The sequence below is a fragment of the Maylandia zebra genome, linkage group LG3, assembly GCF_041146795.1.
Source record: "Maylandia zebra isolate NMK-2024a linkage group LG3, Mzebra_GT3a, whole genome shotgun sequence".
Taxonomy (NCBI): Eukaryota; Metazoa; Chordata; class Actinopteri; order Cichliformes; family Cichlidae; genus Maylandia; species Maylandia zebra.
In genome coordinates, this window is record NC_135169.1 from 26,295,330 (window position 1) to 26,316,543 (window position 21,214).

Here is a 21,214-nt window from a genome sequence, read left to right on the forward strand (position 1 = left end):
GGTGTGAACCGAAATTACAATAATTTTAAGATAAACTCTTGACTTTTTGCTGTATTTACATGAGTTTTAAACCTGATAAAATGTCTTTTACAAAACTTTTACATTTTACATTTTTTGTTTGGGTTCCTAGAAAACATTTCACTCGGTTATTTGTTTATTAGTAACACCTTGGTGGCAAGTGGGTTTTGATTTTGGACTCAACTATGAAGATAAAATATATGGCAAACAATGGCAAAAATAAAGTCTCTGGGAAGATGGAAGAACAAACAGGTGAACAGTAGAGGGCTTAAAAATTCTCATGAATAAATGAATACATAACATTTTTAAAATGGAGAAAATGCCGATCAAAACTTTGTTCTACAACTGAATCTGTCTATCTGTGCAAATCAAAAATGTTAAAAAATTAAATCTCCTTGGAAAGGTCACGTGATTAATACAGAAATGGTCTTCCAACACAATGAAAGCACAGAACGTGTGAATGAGCTAAGGAGACATTTTTATTATTAATATTAGTATTTGGCTCACAGGGCCTCGTCTTGCTCTGCGTGTTTGTTTTGCAGCTTCGTTACTTACTAATCACGTGTTTTATCAGCTCCCAGAAGCTTCAGGATGTCTGATTCCAGACCGGGAAGTGGAGCTCGATTTAGACCGGTCTCACGGGAATATTATAGGGGACGGTTCAAAGTCTACATCCCTCCCTCTCTGCCTCTTTCTGCTCTCAGTCAGAGGCATCTGGAATCGCTGCGGATCGGAATCCTTTTCTCTTTTTTATTTGTTTCAGGCGTCAAAAGAGGGCAGGGATGCCTGTTTGTGAAGTGAGTGAAAAGGATCCACGAAGCTTTTCACTCAGTGGAGGAAAACTTTGAACTGGGATACTTGGAAGATAATTTGGATTTTTTTCCCCGGATAAAATAGTTTTTCTATGATAATTTCACAACACGTTTAAAGCTGCTAGAAGCGTGAATAATCCACAGGCTACCTCAGGAGGTCCGGTGTCCTCTCTACAGAGATATTATGTGCGCGCTGGAGTAATTTTTCCCCTCTCTGGGTCCAGGGATTTGTTTTTTTATTTTTCTAGTGAGAGCAGGGCTGAGCAGAGGGCAGAGGGGAGCTAAATGCGGCTGACTGGCGACCCTGCACCGGGAACCATGAACAGCAGCGGGTCTGGCAACTTTCTGCTGGTCCCCATACCGGAGTACCCCCTGCTGGACTGCGTGCCCAACAAGACGGTGAAGATTGTGGTGCTGGGAGCGAGCAACGTCGGGAAAACCGGTACGGGGAGGAATGGAGGGGGGGTTATACAGGTTGAATTGTGAAATTAGGATTCAAATGAATGCGGGAAGTTTTGCACGGGAACTAAAGCTGATTTGACGCGTTGTGGGGAACTACTCTGGGAAAACTGTGGCTTGGATTTTAACATGACGACTATGAACAATCCTGCATGGTCCGTTCTAATTAAAATATCCTGATTAATTAAGGTAGAAATATTTGCAAATGCCTGCCGAAAATGCATACCGGTAATGATTGCCAGGGGGCGACAAATCCCATTGTTTACATGATCAATTTAACTCGTTTCCGTCCACTTTAACGGCTCTTAATGAGTATATCAAGTTGTAGTTGAAGTATCTAAATAATTTCACAGAAACTATACGAATCAAAAAGTATTTATTGACAATTAAAAGCCATGCACTGATAACTTTACTCAAGCATTTTGGACAAAAACAACTGATGAGCAGCAAAGATTTTAGTGCATGCTAGGCAAATGTATTTTTATTTTTATGTTAAAAGTGCATGAGGTACTAATTAACATAAGAACCCATTATATGGAGAAATATGTGTGTGCCAGATTTAGGCACACACTCTAATATTCATTTGCATTGCCTGGCATGTTAATGGCATTAACAGAGGGCGTAATCAAAATAAACATAGAAAATATATATACCACTATCGATGTATTTATTCATTTGCATCAGTTAATGAAGCTATGTTTATCTATTTATTTTAAGATTAGTTTAAAAAAATGTAAAATATATTTTAGGAAGTAGTGCTTGGTTCTGCGTTCAAACTCTTATTTTGAAAAGTCAAAAATGGGGAGTAATTTGGGTATCTTATCCACTCCAAGTAACCTATCAAAACAGCTTAATATTGGCATTGAGTATAGTCTTATAAGTAAATGTAGCTACTTATTGCTATAATGTAACTACCTGAGTGGGACCCTTCAGAATAAAAGTATCCAACAAGAGGAAAGGAAAGACTATAAATGGCAGCTTCTGTTCGATTGTTTTATTTTAGATTTCAGGAATCTTTAAGCATACGGCGGCTTCTCAAAATACATTTGATGCCCTGCAGTCAGAAAGTGCAGCACTGGCTCTCAGTAACAGACTAAACAGATCAGCCAGGGGAGCAGCAGAGAGTAAGCTTTAGTACAAGAGGCTCATTTATCTCACTGGAGGTAAGAGACTGAGCTACAGTTATAATAAAGCTCAGATTGGAACATGAGAGCGAGAAGGCTGCAGAAAGCAAAGGAAGAGCTAAAAGATTCCCACAGAAATGATCAGTTCATCAGTTAGTAGTAAACATTCAAAGTAGTTGTGGCCCACATGATGCACCCTAATGATGCCGCTGTGATATCACCAAGGGAGCCTTAACTTGAGTTTATGACTTGCACTTTTATGATGCATCGGTGTCATGAACCACAGTTGTGGTGTTAAAAGACAAAAACATTTTACCTGACACAAAAGGCGTAATGTAAGATGCAATGGTTGCATTATGGGAAATATAGGAACCAGGATTTGTGGGTGCTCCAATGGCTCATGGCTCAATACTTTCAATGTTTTTTAAAATATCAAAATGTAGTTAAAGTTTATACTGCAGCCTATTCATTTAACCTTTTATCAGACAGCACATGGATGCTCTAGAAGTCGAAGAAGTTTTTACATGGTTATGGCAGCACTGGGTGTAGAAGAACAAACTCACACATGCATTAATACAAATGCAGTCGTGTGAAAAACAGTTTCATAGGAGTTTCTGCATGCCTGTGGAAAAAAAAGTAGACTGCATGATTTAATAGCTTGTAGCATTTAGCAGCAATAACACAAAGTTATTGTTTGTTGACTTTATTTCTCCAACTGGAAGAATTGTGACTGACTCTTCTCTGCAAGGATTCGTTCATGCACAGCTCTCTTAAGGTCTCATCACAGCATTTCTGCCAGGTTGAGGTCTGGACTTTGCTTTATTTTCTTTTTCAGCCATTCTGTTGTAGATTTGCTGTTGCGTGACCTAATTTTGCCCAAGCTTTAGCTGTGGACCAGATGTCCTCACATTTGACCCTTTGGTATACAGAGGAGTCATGATTTACTCAGTGGTCTTGTGGCTGCAAAACAAGCGCAAATCATCGCACTTGACAGCTGTAATGGGATGTTTGTGCTGATATGCTGTGTTTGGCTTTCTCCAGACGTGGTTCTGTGCATTATGGTCAAACACCTAAACTTTGATCTCGCCTGTCCAAAGGACTTTGTTTTTGGTTTTCTGAAGAAACTTTGCAAGCCAAAGCCGTGCTGCCACGTTTTTTTTAGAGAGAAGACACTTTCTTCCTTTAACCCTTCCAAACCCTCCGTACTCGTTCAGTCTTTTTCTAATTGTACTGTCAATACTTTACATGCCTCAGTTGGCATAAATGTTGGACTCTGAGATGGACCTCTGCACTTTTTTTTTTCTTTTTTCAGTTTCTCTGAGCAAAGCATCAATGCACACACAAACTAATAAAGCTTTCAGTTTGAACCTTTTGATTAGTATTGGTCCTTTAATTTCATGCCTTTATCTGAAATAAGAACAATAGTTGTTAATATGAAGCTACAAGTTATCTCTTGAGGCATGTGGACCATTATTATGTTGCTTATATCTGTTGTGAGTCCTTTATTGTTTTAAATCCAGTCACTGAATCACTCCAGTGACCTTTTTATATGTATTATTCATGGTATCATCTGTTGGTAGCCTACAGAAAGATAAACCTCTCCTTTGATGGAGTGAATGGGGTGGTATCCAAATAGATATATTAAGCCAAACTCCCACTCCCAAAAGACTGAAAGTTAGAAAAACAGTGTTCAGAATCCAAACACCCAGAGGTGGATGAGGCAATCATTTACCAATAGAAGATGATTCAAATTCTGAGTATTGGTGAATCATTTCTCCCTTGAGACTTTTGGACTCTTTTGTTTAGATACTAAAGTCTTGAAAATCAAACTTATGTAGCAGTGCTCGGGGAAAGTGTTAAATAGATCAGAAGGTTACTGCAGGGCATTTGATTTTTCTGTAACAGAGGTTTGGATTCTGCCCTACAAACTCTGTGCTCATTCTTCTTGTTACTTTTTATTCTTCTTTTGCATCTCTAATTTTTCTTTTTGTTTCTTTTTAGCTTTGATTGTTAGGTTTCTGACCAAGAGGTTCATTGGTGATTATGAAGCAAACACAGGTGAGTTTCTGCACATCTGACTGTACTCACTGACTGAGTTCCCTCTGTAAAAGTCCACTGTTATAGAAAAAAAAGTTGATCCATTCATCAATCCGCCTCAATCTCTGTGTCTGCAGGGGCACTCTACTCCCGAAAGGTCACGCTGGAGGGTGAGGAAGTGTCGCTTCAGATCCAGGATACACCCTGTGTCGCTCTCCAGGTAAACAGGGGGCTGTAGCCATGTCGTCATCCTGGAGATTAGCTTGCATTATGCTAACTGCATGAAAGTACCAAAATATAACTGAAACATACAGACGGCTGATATGACAGGTTTCAGACTTGATTTAGAAAGTTATTCAAACTATTTCTAGATGTTAAAATTGAAAAAAAAAAAAAGAATATTTTGGGAAACTGCTGCAAACATCTTTGTTCAGATCTTGTGTCAAAATGTCCTTTAACCACACCACAAGGAAGCACTGAGAATATAAATGATCATAGATCAGTTAGAGTTAGCTTGATGGGGTCAGAAATATAGGAGATAAGTAAGCCACCATCAGGAAATTAGGGCACTGGCTTTAACTGAGACCTGTTATTGATTAGTTCGTAATTATTGTCACTTATCATGATTATGAGGTGGGAGGCTGCTGTGGCTGTGTATCGTTCTTCCACGTGCTACCGAGGCCACTGTTTGGCTATCTCAGGTACAAAAGCCTCGCCTACCTTCTCTTCAAATGTTTTATAAAGGGGAACAAATCAGAAAAAAGCTGATGATGATGATGCACATACAATTATATCCTAAAAGTGTGTTGTTTTATTTCTAAGCTTTTGTACCATTACGATTAGAGTTACTCGCCTCTGTGCACATAGTTCTAGATTCATTTGCCAATAACACGACTGACATTTGTTCTTTTCCTTCGTTTTTTTTTTTTTAAATGTCCTGTAGATATAACAATAATATGCCGTTGTGAACTTCCTTGACTGTGATAATTTGGATGTGAAAATCTGATACTGTGCAGCTTTAATTTGTGGGGTTAAAAAGTTCCAAAGGGATATCTCTTTCTTGCATCATTGCCTAATTTAGTAAAATTCGTACTCCCCAAAGTCCCCAAATATTCCCATTTAAAAAAAAAAAAAAAAAGCTATCTCAAAGCCATTTTAGGAAAGTATTGAAGTATGAGGAAGTACTTCAAATACAATCTCCTCACACATGATGAGTTTAATGAGTGCAACGTGCCACACAGCTTATCCTGCTCAACGGCCTGTTTACAAAACCAACCTTCAGAGCTGCTCATTTCCTACACGGGGGGAGATAACAGGGCAAGGAGGTCTCTCCTGGCAGGTCGGACCACCTCTCAGAGATTAGACAGAAATAACTGACGTGTGAGAGAAGCATGAGTGTTGAATGTGTGTGTCGAGGTCAAGCAGTTAAGGGCTTTTTCGTAACCTTTAATTGGGTGTTTTCTAAAATGTGGTGTTTAAAAAGCAAATAATGGAAACACACTTTGCTTGGTAAATTTGTAGGTAGAGTTCAGATAAGAAAATAAATTGGGTGGTCTGATGTATTGAGTTCAAAGTCAGAAACAGCTGGCACATGTCCACAATGAGGCATTAGTCATGGAAATGAACGTTCTAGTACAATTACTATGTGCTTGGCCACTTTGAACAGGAAAATCATCATGGATGGGTTTTAAACAATCATAACATCACAGGTGTGAAATAGTTATATTCGTTTGTGTTGGGCATGATTTTTTTGTTTTTGGTCTGACGTGTTGCATGCAATTCTGCAGCACCTACAGTTGTGTTCAGAAATCCAGTCATCATGAGCATACGCAAGAATGTCACTGTAACTTTGGTCTTTTAATGACTTTAAACAACAAGAACTAGGTGTACAAATCTGAATTTATTGTAGACTTTCTCTGAACCACACATTCTCAAATATATACAAACATTCATGTGACTAACTTCACAAGACAAAGGCCTTTTAACTTGTTGTTAGTGATGATTGACTACAACTAGTTGTTTCCCTTTGTCAGCATAAAAAGGATTTGTTTGACAGCACTCATTGGACTGAGCAACAGTCAGAACAACGAGAGAGTTCAAGCAAGATCTAAGAAGAATTATAGATTTTCACAGGTTGGGAAGGTCTCTTGGAGCCATTTCTAAACAACTGTAGATTCCAGGATCATCAATTCAAACAACTGTACATAAGTACAAGTTATTTGGATGTGTCAACACTTTGCCAGGGTCTGGAAAAAGATCCAAACAATCATCCTCAAATGACAGGAAACTAGTTCAGATGTTCAGAAAAAAAACGAGGGACCATGAAGGCTGGCATGAACTGCTGGAACACAAACATCACTCTCCTTAGTCAAGTGAGTTTTACATCGCCATGGACAAATTTGCAGCTGCCCAAATACCAATGGTACTGAGACATTGTACAAAGTAAATTAAATAACAACGGAGGAGGACTACCGCCAAGTTCTTCAACTTCATTACAAATCAACAACTGGATGGTTGAAACTTGGATATAATTCATTCTCTGAGCAGAACAATGATTCCAAACAGACATCAAAATTTGTTTTGATGGATGAAGCAGGCTAGCATTAAACTTCTGGAACAGCCTTGCAACAGCTCAACCTAAACCAATTTTTGTGGATTATGCTTAAAAGCCGCGTCTGTGCCATCAAACCAACCAATTTAACTGAACTCTACGAATTCTACCAAGAAGATTGGTCAGAAATCCAGAGAGTTATGCCACAAATTTGTTGATGATGACAAAAAGTGTCTGGTTGACATACAACTTGCTAGAGACCTTTAACCAAGTATTAATGGGGGTGAGTGCATATTTTTGAGGCTGTATCTGTATAGAAGCAGCAGGACCAGACGGCATCCCAGGTCGTATCCTCAGAGACTGCACATACCAGCTAGCTCCTGTGTTCACTGAGATATTCAACATCTCTTTATCTCAGTCGGTGATCCCCACATGCTTCAAAGAGTCCATCATTGTTCCTGTCCCGAAGAAACCCCACCCTGCTTCTCTCAATGACTATCGCCCTGTAGCCCTCACCTCAGTAGTGATGAAGTGTTTTGAACGCCTGGTCAGAGACTTCATCATTTCTTCACTACCAGACACACTGGACCCACTACAGTTCGCTTACCGTCCAAATCGTTCCACAGACGATGCCATCTCTCATCTCCTCCACACATCACTCACTCACTTGGACACTAGAAGGGGGAATTATGTTAAAATGCTCTTCATAGACTACAGCTCTGCATTTAACACCATAATTCCCTCCACACTCACCACCAAGCTGGAGCATCTGGGACTCAGCTCATCTATGTGTCAGTGGATCTCCAACTTCCTAACTGGCAGACCACAGGCAGTAAGGATGGGCGGACATGTCTCAGCCTCCACCACTCTCAGCACTGGAGCCCCCCAGGGGTGTGTTCTGAGCCCCCTGCTGTACTCTTTGTACACATATGACTGTGTGGCCACTACCAGCTCCACCACCATCATCAAGTTTGCTGACGACACCGTCGTGGTGGGCCTGATCTCTGATAACAACGAGACGGCCTACCTGAAGGAGATTAGGAATCTGGAGAACTGGTGCCAGAGGAACAACCTCCTTCTAAACGTCAGTAAGACAAAGGAGCTGATAGTGGACTTCAGCACTAAGCAGGAGAGGAACTACCAGACCCCCGTCATCAACGAGTGCCCAGTGGAGAGAGTGGACAGCTTCAAATACCTCGGAGTTCACATCACGCAGGACCTGTCATGGTCCTGTCACATCAACACCGTGGTGAAAAAGGCCCGTCAGCGTCTCTACCACCTCAGACGCTTGAGAGACTTCCAACTGCCCTCCAAGGTGCTCAGGAACTTTTACTCGCGCACCATAGAGAGCATCCTGACGGGAAACATCTTAACATGGTTCGGGAACAGCACCATGCAGGACAGACAAGCTCTACAGAGGGTTGTGCGGTCAGCTGAGCGCACCATCCGCTCCGAGCTCCCTGACCTGCACTCAATCTACAGCAGGCGGTGCTGGACCAAGGCCAGGAAGATCGTGAAGGACCTCAGCCATCCCAACAACAGACTGTTCTCTCTGTTGAGGTCAGGAAAGCGATTCCGCTCCCTGAAGACCAACACAGAGAGACTGAGGAGGAGCTTCTTCCCACAGGCGATACGGTCTCTCAATCACACCACCACACAGTACTGACCCACACATACAGTTCTTACACACACACTGGACTTTCTGGACTTTGTTATCACTTCATCACTTAAATCACTTTAAGCATATTTGCACTGCACAACACTGGTCACTACATTCTTCATTTCCAGTTAATACTTGTACAGCTGCTGTTATTGGGTATATATTTATTTATATTTCTTCATACATTCTTATATAGTTCTATATTGTGTATTTTGTTGTACAGTTATTTTATTTTCAACTTTAATTTATATATTTTATCTTATTCTTTCCCAGTTAAATTTACCCTTCATTCTAATTTGTGTTGTACAGTTATTTCATTTTTAACCTTAATTTATATTTTATTCCTTCCTAGTAAAATTTACCCTTTTTAATTTTTCATATTTATTTCCTATCTTATTCATAGCCTTTTCCTTTTTCTTTTTTTTAAATTTTGTTTTTTTTTTAAGGTCACGAGCAGTTGTCCAAGCATTTCACTGCATATCGTACTGTGTATGACTGTGTATGTGACAAATAGAATTTGAATTTGAATTTGAAGAATAAAATTAGAAAAGAGAGATAACATAAACATACAAAACTTAGGCCATGCAATAATGACAAATGGAAAAAAGGGGCTTGAAGGAGCAGTCTATGATGGGAAATCTGGATCTATAGCAGCAAAACTAAATGCACAGTAGGGGAGACTGAAAGACAAAGCCACTGCCTCCCATTCTACTTATAGAAACTCTAGCAACGAGAAGTAAGCCTGCAGTCTTAGAGCGCGAAGTTCTCTATTACTCTAGGATTGCGTGGTACTGCAAGTTCTTCTTTTTTTTCTTTTTTTTTCTTCTCTTTCTTTTCTTTTCTTTTCTTTTCTTAGCTGCACAACATTGAAAGTAGCCTTTATTGTTGTTGTTGCATTTTCAAGCTGTTATGCAGCTAAATGTTTTGTCTGTTTATATGTTTATTTGCTTTAATCAAAGCAGGGTAATTTTAATCTAATTAACTTGCGCAATCACAGCCATGACTCAAAGTGGCCTGCCTAGCTTTACAGCCACTCTATTTCAAAGCAGGCTTAAACATGCTAAAGCAGGTACTTTTTCCTGCAACTCGCAATTGTGCCATCATTTTCATTATTGTAGTTCTGTTTTGCAGAGTAATCACATGTGGTAAAATATTAAAATTACATGTAATTAAATTTACACCTAATACTAATGTTAATAGGCTAATTTTGTCTTAATAGGCTATGTCACCTTCATTGTAGGGATCAAATATGTTTTGTGGCTCCATACAGATTTGTTTCTTTCTAGCAATTCCTCAAAAATATGTCTCTTGATAGCAAAAGTTGCCAACCTTTGGCCTAGGCTTTTCAAAGTGACCATGCACATCTGACTACTGACACTGACTGGCCAATGTTGTCACGTGGAGGTACTCAAGGGTGTTCAAGGAACTGCTGGGATGATTAAAGCCTTTGATTAAGATGATTTTAAGATATCTCCCCTTAGAGGAACTGTGGGACCATCCTACTGGGAGTCAACCCAAGGACAGCCCCAACAGAGAAAGGGATTACTTCAGCTCATCCTGGGATTTCTCAGGAGATGGAGATGTGGTAGACTGGTACTGTCAATAGATTTCTATTCTTTTAACAGACCAGCATAAAAGGAAAATATAAGGGAATTTTTGTCACATGCATCTGTCTGTATCTGATGTAGTCTACTTTAGTCTAATTTACACACACACACACACACACACACACACACACACACACACACACACGTACGTCACTGTTCACTAGCTCTATAACATCTTCATAGTAGTTCCATTATGTAATAAAGAAAAATCTAAATTAAAAAAACTGAGATTTTCCTACTTAATTTACTGTGAGATTTTAGGTTTTTCAATTTTATTTATCCAATTATTTATTTAGTGATGGGGGAATACTCCAACCATTTTCAGCTATCAAAAATACACATGGGTTACAACACATTACTTTATTTATTTATTTTTTTGCCTGTCCCGTTTGGCTCTTTTGCCATCAGAATTATTGTCTAAAGGCAAAGAAAGATGCCCAACGGATTTACTTTACCAAACTGACCATCCCAGCCTTGCCATAATGGTCCATTTAATTCACCTTTTATTGTTTATTTTATTTTCACTTACTGAATACGGGATAGACTTGACTGGGGGAAAGAAGGGGAGAAAGAAAGAGGGAAAGAGAAACAGCTGAGAAGAGGGACGGGGGAGAAGGGCAAAAGACAAAAACCAACAGAACGGGCAGAAAAAAAAATGCATATATCAATCACCTGGGTCACCTGCTGAGAAAGAAAAAAGAAAACAAGCAGAAGAGAACAAGAGTAATAGAATAAACAACATCACAATGATATATGGGAATATGACAGTAAATACTAAATATTAAACATTATTGTGCAGCACATAAGATCAACAGAACCAGGGGGAGTTGCAGTGACGCGCCCGTGAGCTCCGCCGGCAGCCAGCCGCGCCTGAGTGACCGAGCCCCAGGCCGAGAGGCCGGGGGCACCCCACCTCCGAAGTGGCCCAAGCGAGCCTCAGGCTCCAGGCCCCGATAAGCAGCCGCCAAGGAGTGAGCCGGTGTGTACCTGGACGCCCATCCCCAGACACAAAGAACCACCAACGCACCGATGTCTGAGGGAGTCCGCCACTGGCAGGGGAAGTGGTGGTGGGGGGAGATAGGCCTCCAAACCTTGGAGGGCCTCAGATGTCCCCAGAGAGGTGGCGCCTGACACCCAACCTGACATATAGACACAGACATACAGGCACACACAGATACAAACATCCATTCCCACCCTCATGCTCTCATATGCACTTACTCCACACTCAACCAACGTGGAGACAAACATGAAGAGACGCTGTACACACGATCACACTCCCCAAGCGTACTTTACGAACCGGGTCTAGGTACCCTTGCCCCTGGAGGGGGGAACTGCACCCAGACCCAGGTGGTGTTACCCTTTTCCCTGCGGTGGGGAGAGGCAGACCGCCCCGACTCCGCAGCAGCAGGGAGGCCCCACACTCCAGACCGCAGTCGGACGGCCAACTCCTCCTCCTAGCCCCCCCGCTCCAGCAGGTCGGAGAGAATGGGGGTGAGAGAAGACTCCAAACCTCCCTCCACCCGCTCATTGTAGTGTTGATGCATGTGTGTTCTAAGGTGCATTTAAAACCCAGGAGGACATGGAGCTGCCTGCCAGAGAGCAGCAGGTAAGCGCATGGTCCCTCCTGCTGGCCCTCAATGTCTACGTGTATTTAAAATTGAGAGGTGGGCAACGACGCCAGGGGTGAGGTGTACACCCTGATGGTACTTTGGATTCCGTGTATCGTGCCCACCCCCAAGATCCTATATGTATGTGTAATGAGAGAGTGAGTAATGTGAATGTCTAAGTTGTGGGACTGCAAGTTCTTCAAGATACGATGGTTCCTGATTATTCAGAACTTCGTGTGAAGGAGAATTTCAAATTAAGTTCTAGATTTGAATATGATCCCCTTTCTAGTACCTGTTAGCAGAACTACAGAATGTTACTGTGTGTTTTACAGGACGATGCCGAGGGTCTGTACTGTCAGGAGCAGATCAACAGGTAAGACTGGAAACACACGAATATGAATTTGAATTAAACACAGTGCACTATGCTAACCTCCACTATGATAACTGGGCCTGCAGGTCAATCTACTGGGCAGATGGATATGTGCTGGTTTTCTCCATCACAGACCACAACAGCTACAGAACCATCCAGCCACTGTACCAGCATGTCAGACGTATACACCCCTCTGGAAACATACCGGTTATACTGGTTAGTTATGCGATCATTAGAAACAACCTGGAAAAAACAACAACCTAGTGATATTCTTTCAGTTATTTTATTTAAAATGTCTCTGTTTCTGTTCATTCAATCTTTAGTGCAAGACAGACCAGACAATACCAGACACCTACTAACCCCAATCCTATAATCTAATCTGTTGTGTCATCTGTAATCTGCTGCAGGTTGGCAACAAAAGTGACCTGCTCCGAGCCCGACAAGTGCCTGCAGATGAAGGCGAGACGTTAGCAGCTTCATTAGGTGGGAGTTTCTTCTACTTCTGTACCACCAAACCTTTGCCCACTAATCAAAAGAGATATTTCTTCAAAAAAGAAGCCTGACTACTCCAGTTTGTGGGCATTAATGTGTTTAAAAATGTCCTCTACTAGCAATAAAATATATCACAAGGCTAAATGTTTAACACATAATATGTCCTACCACTAAATAGTAAATGGACTGGTTCCTTTTACTCTACCAGAACACTTCATACAACATGCTTTATTCACCCATCCATACAAATGCTTTTTCTATGCGCAAGTGCATCAGAGAGCAGCCTGGGTTTAATATCTTGCCCAATGATATTTTGGCATGCAGACTGGAGCAGCCGGAATCAAACCACCAACCTTCTGATTAGTAAATGTCCGGCTCTACCTCTGGAGCTACAGCCACCATCACTTTGCGAGAACATTGCATTCCACTATCTACAGGGTGGGCCATTTATATGGATACGCCGTAATAACATGGGAATGGTTGGTGATATTAAAGTCCTGTTTGTGGCACATTAGTATGTGTGAGGGGGCAAACTCCTCAAGATGGGTGGTGACCATGGTGGCCATTTAGAAGTCGGCCATCTTGGATACAACTTTTGTTTTTTCAATAGGAAGAGGGCCATGTGACACATCAAACTTATTGGTAATGTCACAAGAAAAACAATGATGTGCTTGGTTTCAACGTAACTTTATTCTTTCATGAGTTATTTACAAGTTTCTCTTTGTTCACAGCCATTGACATGTCGAAGAGGTTAACACGTGAGGAGCGGATCGAAATTGTGTTGATATCTGGTGAACGCAGTAACCGGGTCATTGCAGCAGATTTCAATGCAAGACACCCTACGAGACCACCCATCTCCCATGCTACAGTTAGCAAACTGCTTGCTAATCTGCTGCAATGACCCGGTTACAGGACGAGGCAACAGAAAGTGGACTAATTAAACTATAAAAACAAGTAGCAGCTACAGCTGAAATATAACAACTAATGGCTCAAAATGCTGTCGAATAAATGTAAATAAAAGCTAACAAACTAAGAAACAAACTCAGTGTTTAAGTTCAGAGTTTTTTATAGTTATTTTTAGCCAATCTGTTCTTTACCTTGTTAAGTACAGGTTTTGTTTTATGTAAATAATTTCATGGTCATAAAAATATGACCATGAATAACAATCTTGACCCCTTTATTGATTTAACTTCTCAGACCTGTAAGTGTTGCCCATCCTGTATATGCAGTATGTGATATATCTTAACTATATACTGCATGATATCTAATGAATTACATTTCTGTGCTAAAGATAAGAGTGGCCCTAATCTGAATGTTACTTCTGCTCACAGGAGGAGTTTACTTTGAGGTCTCAGCCAGAGAAAACCATGAAGGAGTCCATGCTGCCTTCCTACATCTCTGTCAAGAGGTGGGACTTTGTTTTTGCTGATATTTGTTAGTCCAAAATATTAGAATTTGACTTAGCTATCGGTGTATTCTGAGTCCAACCACCTATGTGGGACTTTCTGCTTTCTGTGAAAATGGATTTCATTTCCCCTTGATGCCCATAAATACAGAAAACACAGAAAAACCATGTGTTGGTCCAGAAAGGATCACAAAAAGCCCGTAATAGACTGGTTTGTATATTTGTTTTTTCTAGTGGAGTAATTTTTGCCCAAGTGGTTTGTTTCATTTTGGGTATGTTTAGACTTTCTGCTTCCTTTTGTGGCGCTGCAGAGAGTAGGTTCCCAAACGCTGGCTTGTTGAATCATTGTGTAAATCTGCGGTTCTCTGTAGCTTTTTGAGTCTTTCAGGTCATTGTTTTGGTTTTCAGTTCCAGCTTTCATTAAGTTTAAAGTTTGGTTTTAATGGTGTATTTTTTGGATGAGGTTTTTTTTTTCCTAATACAGACAACGCTTGAGAGATTTCACATGACAAGGGAGGAAGTGGTAGTGGTGATATAAGTCACACTCACTTAATTTTGATGGAGTCTGGGAGAGTGGTTGTCAGATTGCAGGATATTAGATCTGTATGGGTGCTGCTAATTGTCACATGAGGAATGCATGAAAATATTTCAGTGTTTTGAGCAGCAATAGTCCTTTGAAGGGAGTGAAAATAAGCAGTAAACACAATACTAACATTGTATCAAGCTTATATGGCCAACGTGCTGTTCCTCTACACTTACTGTGGAGGAACGTCATTAATTCAGCCAGGTAACTTCAGGCTTACCCCACCTGTTGCTGGAATATATCGTCGTGGTAACTGCAAATATAACCTTCTGACCAATCAGTTCTCCACAAAAGTGTCACTTTTCCTGAAAGTGTGCCGACAGAGTCTAAACCTTCTCTGTAGTGCCTAATATCTTTGTGTTTCCCTGATAAGCTTTAGTAATAAAGACTTTTAGACTTAACTTTATTCCTTTTTTTTGTTTCCTGTTAACTGCAAACATATTTACAACAATTTTATTATTATAAGCCCTTAAATGTCATCTTAAAACAGGACACCTGTTTGAACTTCTGTCATATTTGAACATAGTCTACGCCTTTGTTTGAATCCAGTGGAATATAAACCAGATTTGATTTCAAACATTCATTCAAACTTAATTTTCTTCCAGTACTGACTTGAATTAGTTTAGCAGGCATCAGTTTTAAATTGCAGCAAAACTGACTTGTTCTCATATGTGATTACATTTTGACAAGTCTGTCTGTCTTCTGTCCCGCAGGTGATCCGGGCACTGGGAGGAGGGAATGGGGAGAAGAGAAGAGGAGGACTCCACCTGGCCAGACCCAAATCTCCCAACATGCAGGAGCTGAAGAGGAGGTTCAGGCAGGTCCTCTCCTCCAAAGTCAAATCAGCCACGACCATCTGAGTGCAGTACGGGCTGAAAAATGACAACCTGCAGCCGGGCACGTGGCGGAAATAAAAGCTAAAACGCCAAAGGGAAAAAAAAAATCACAAGAAGAGTTTTATGTTTGGAGATATGGAGCCATTACTGGCATGAAAAGACATGTGTGGTGTGTGTGTGGTGATCAAAGCTTCTCGAGAGCACAAGGAGTCCTGATCAGATGGATGAAACAAAGCCTTTCTGGCAGGCGAGCTCTTCTGGAAGGAACTTGTGGTCAACACGACCTCTTTCCAGACTCGAGTACAGCAAAGACGCTGCCCAAAGCTGAAATGACAGATACGGCCAAACAAACAGCTTGTGTTGTATCAGAAACTTTGCATGTTTGTCATGAAAGGCAGCAGAACTTTCTGACACGTTTATGTCTTATTTCTTTCCGGTTAAAAGCCAATGAATACATCGTGAACAAAGTGAATTAAATATACCAAAAACAGCGAAGACGTATCAGATTTATCCGGTTTGTTTTACATGACTCAACATCTCTTATTTCATCTCTCAACTGTGTTACATATTCATTGTTTTGTTTTGTTTTTTACTTACTGGGGAATAAAATGTTACTCAAAAGACATCGTTTTGTTTCTTTTTCCTATCCTGGGGTCAATCCAGTTGAGAATGACGACATAGTTCAGTGTTTCCTGAAACCAAATATATGAAATATGAGTCTCCTTTCTCTCTGAGACATGGTGTTCTGAACTAAAACAGGAAATGACCCAACGAGGCAGGCGTTCAAGGCTATAAGCTGAGACAAATGCTGGCATTTGATGACAGGAAGGAAGTCCTTTTGTAACAAAATAAACTCCTGATATTTATGGAAGATCAATGCTGTCAATAATAAAACACACAAGCATGTTTTGTATTCAAGCAATATCTGTTATTTAGTTAATTTACTTGAACTTGAAACTGTAATTGTCCTTTTAAATTTAAAATATACAAGAAATCTGGGTATTTTCCATTTTATTAACTTAAAAAAAATGGCGTAAATTAGTTCATTTTCATTTTAGCATTAACTGAAAATGATCTTAAAACATGATATTTCAGAAAACATACACTTATTTCATAGGACAGGTGCACAGCAGAGGTTGTCCATCATCAGTAAATAAAGATTTATAAATCTCTTTTCCACGAGGGGGTAAATTTATAAAGGGCCCAACAATACATATGGATACCAAAAATAAAACCCGAGAGACTAAAGAATTCTGCATCATATGTAAGTTTATGTACTTTTGAAAAGTATGAATTTTAACGTCCCGTCCAGAGTTTGAACAACACAAAAAAATGAAATTAGAGATGGGTTCCTTATGAATTGCCAGTTCAGATTTGTCTTAAAATCACATGTATTAAACTTAATTTGATACTTTTTAATATCTGCAACTGTAAACGTCTCTATAGTTCAACGTTTTCATAAATTAAAGCATTACTATCAGCACCACCATCACTCCCAACACCATTATCGTCATCACGGTTGTCTTTATTATCATCTATATGGATATTTAATATAGATATGTGAAGCCATAAATATCATATGACTTATATCCATATAAAATACAAGAAATATGACTCAGTCTACCTCACTGACTCTGTACTTTGCCTGTGATTTTGACAGAGTAAACATTTCCACTATAGCTCAGTCCACACAATCCAAACTCTAGGTGTGACTTCATGCTTAAGTGGCTCTAAGTGTGGAAAGTTTTTCATCTCTGCTGCTTTTAAACAACAAGGTTAAGGTGTTATTTGGGTTTTATGTTGCTCCAGAGGATTTTTCCTTCCCAACGAGAAGGCATTTCTGGGCAAGTCCCAGCTATTTGGTAACAAGAGACACTGCGCCGAGCATAACAGTCAGCGGGAAACACAAGTCCTGATCTTATTATCCTGTTTGTGGTTAAAAACCCAACAGTGTTAATGAACTGATGGATTTAAAGTGTCTGTGCTTTCAGGGATTGGTCCAAAAGGAAGTGGGGATGCTGTTTGTGGTGTGTGTTTGAGTGTGTGTGTGCTTTCTGCTGTTCTCATGACCTCTCCTTGCTGAAACACAACATATTCCCAGTAAAGATAAATTCCTCAGCATCTGGAATTTCTTTGTTGGTCACTGAACCACCACCCCAGCCCTTCGGCACTACACACACACATTCATGTGCTTAAAAATTGTCTGTTGACCCCAACTTGTGACTTTTTGCCCTTTGACCTTTTTAAAAGTAGCGGAATCAATCCGAGTTGCTCATGGATTATGAAAGCTACAGAGAAGCCATGGATGGGACAAAAAGCATGTGTGTGTGTGCTCGCGTGTGTTTGTATGCCTTATGCTGTGGGGACTCATGTTGACACAGTAACACTGCAAGGACCTTTATGAGGTCAAAACAGAATTCCCATAACATAAATCAGTGAACCTTAGTTTGAAGACTTTAAGGTTTCAGGTTTGGGATGATCCAGGAAATTAACATCCTCTGAAGTGATGGGAACATTTACAAAACAAAGGGACTTTCTCATATTTCATACTTTAAGTTTAATTTCCTCATGTTTTCATTTGAATTGTCAGCTTTCATACCTCTCTCTCTCTCTCTCTCTCTCTCTCTCTCTCACACACACACACACACACACACACACACACACACACACACACACACACACACAACCCCGTTCAGCTATCTTAGTGAGGACCCTCATTGACATAATGCTTTCCCTGGCCCCTTACCCTAACCCTAACCATTAAAAATGAATGCCTAACCCCTTACCCTAAACCTAACCATAACCTAATTGTAACCCTGACACTAAAACCACATTTTGAGCCTCAAAAATGCCTTTAAATGCCTTCAAAAATGTGAGGACCGGGTTGTGTGTCCTCACAAGTTACTGCTGGTTCTCACAAGTGTAGTAGAATGAAGATGTCGGTCCTCACAAAGATAGATATACAGGAACACACACACACACACACATATATTCTGTCTTTATGAGGACACCCATGGACTCCTTTTCCCTTTATTATGATAAGTAACCACCAAAACCTGTCTCTACTCTATCTTAGACCCTAAAACCACCTAAAAACCAGGTCTGTTCTCACTTTCTAGGCCCTCACAAAGACAGATGTGCACACACCTTGTCTGTCTTAAAGACACTGGATGGACTATTTCTATGTTTTCCTCCCTTTTTCCTCTCAAAGCCAGTATTCTGCTCTAACATGGCCTTTAACTGTAAGTTTATTTGATTGATGGAGAGTTAATGTGACATTTACGAGGCTAGATTTAGAAAACAAACCTACACTAACCGTTTCCTTTTAGGGTAAGGACACAGAGAGAGATTAAGTAGACTTTTGAAAAAGTCTTAATAACATCCACACAGTTACTAAATGTTGAGTTCTGCAGATGAATCTATATTAACAGCATGCCATGTGAGTCAATCCCCACTGATAAAAAAAAAAGGTAAAGTGAATCATGGAGGGTGGGAAATGTAGTATACAACCAGCCATACAGGATGATGCCAAAGACATAACAGGATTAACCTCCTGAGGAGTCCCCCAGGACAAAAATGTGCTTTTTAGCCTCTGTTGACCCCCATTGTAACCTCCAAGACAGTTTCATTATTACTCCAAACAACACTGAAATGACCAAGCTGCTTTCCTTTCTTTTATAAAAAAAGAGATTCATATTGATGCATGACAGAGATCTAAAAAGTAAAACTCATATTTTCTAGTCTAAACTGCATACTACTTTAAGTGCCCTAAAGCGGCTGATTTCGTGCTACATCAGTGAAACTGAATTGCACAATTGAATTCAACTTTAGAATCCAATAAAACACTGGTGCACTTTTATTTCTGACCTAAAACTTTAAAACGGCGAAAAAGGATTACGTAAAATGAAAAAGAATAATGTCCCAACATAATAAGATAACCTTTATTAGTCCCACACGTGGGAAATTTGTTAGATCCTCCTATTTTCATAATAATTTATCCAGCTGCTTCTGAATTCTTCATTGTGAAGCCTTGACATACTCACAACATAGCTTCTAATAATTGTGTTAAGTACTGGAAGAATGAAATATGGGAATTTCACTCACCAAACCTGAAGCAGTGAGTTTAAATAGCTTAGGTCAGGCCTGATAACTCTATTTAAAAAACAAATACAAAATAAAGATTTCTGTGATTCTGTAAGGTTTCATATTTTGTAAGGAGTGAGCCTGAAGTGGCTGCTAAAAAGCATTTTTGTTTAGGTGTGTTCAAGGTTGCTGTTTCAGGGAGGCAGACAACCATTTATGTGATGGACTATTTAGAATCTCTAAGTACCCAGATGTGTTTGTGGAAAACCTGGAAAAAAATGAAAAAGTGAGAACAATGTAAACTAAAACCACAAAGGTTTTTGAGCTCTTCTATAACATTATAAAACTTCTTAAAATTTGCTGCTAATGTTATATGAGTTTTGTGCACTTTAATCTCTGATAGATTTGAGTTTCCTTTGTTTTGTCACTCTAACTGGAACTATGAGCTTTGACCTCAAGCTCACCTTTTATTTGTCCTGGTCCTGCATTTAGCTCATTTGACCTCATAATTCGTAATAGTTAGCAGAGTTTAAAAAAAAGAAATTAATTTAAGTGTGCCTAGTTTTGTACCAGAGTGCATTATCTATCACCTCATGCTACCAGTGGTGACAATGACCCCAACCAAATGCAAAAGTGGAAGTGTTGTTAATTTCATTAACAACAAAGCAGCTGAAAATGATTAACAACTCCCTCTGTTACTTAACTGACCAGAAGTTTCTTACTCTGATTTTGTTGAGCGATGTATAAACGCATATAAACCTCTGACTGGTTTCATTGCAGCAAGAAAACGTGCGGAAAGAAACATTCAGACAAATTAACCAAACAAGAAAATGCCTAAACATGTTCATCGCAGCAGTTATTTGGGTTTTGCTTGGGGTGAAGGAAAAAAAACAAACCATCCATCAGCAACCATAACTGCACAATTTCCAGGGTTTGACCATAAGTGTGTGGATGTGCAGTCTTGTTCAGCATTGGTTAGAGTTGGCAGCCTGAGCTGCTGGCAAAGAAACACGAGACGGAAACCCAGAAGAGAAATTTAGGGCAAAGTTACAAATATTTCTTCTTTGCTGGAGTCCATAGAAAGCAAAGAGTCAGTGAAACAGTAGCATATGGAACTCATCCATCTTTCCAAGTAAGATAGAGCACCCTGGAACCTCCTACAGTTCTCATGTGTTTGTGCAAAAAAGGAGCACCACACATATGTTTTTTTTTTGCCCCTCTCCAATATGTACCCATTGCTTTTACCCCTTCTGTTTCCCACATTGCTCTTTCAAAGGGCCTTCACTTTACTGTCAGCTGCTGGCACATGAACACGTTGTAGAATCAGTCTGGGCATGTGCTGAAAAATGAGAACCAAAACCGTTACTGTATGTTCAGTATCCTCCTCGAGCCTGTTCAGCATAAGCCTTTATGGCCTAAATAGGAAAATGTCCTGAAGAACACAAACAAGCAAGATTTGTTCAAAATGTCCCATCAACCTCTCTGTTTAGTCTGGTGACTCAGGATGACAAACTTGACAGATTCTTCTGTATTTGACCTCAATGGCAAACCAAACACTCTGGTTAGAACC

The 21,214-nt window shown here is 40.0% G+C and overlaps 1 protein-coding gene across 1 annotated transcript; it reads left to right on the forward strand.

Moving 5' to 3' along the window:
* Window positions 1-605: 605 nt before the first annotated feature.
* Window positions 606-16,182, forward strand: rasl11a (RAS-like, family 11, member A). Its single transcript, XM_004573403.3, has 8 exons — window positions 606-1,272; window positions 4,415-4,471; window positions 4,588-4,670; window positions 12,208-12,248; window positions 12,332-12,461; window positions 12,653-12,728; window positions 14,069-14,145; window positions 15,439-16,182. The coding sequence occupies exons 1-8, from the start codon at window positions 1,116-1,118 to the stop codon at window positions 15,583-15,585; spliced, it is 768 nt and encodes a 255-aa protein (XP_004573460.1). The 5' UTR covers window positions 606-1,115; the 3' UTR covers window positions 15,586-16,182.
* Window positions 16,183-21,214: the final 5,032 nt, after the last annotated feature.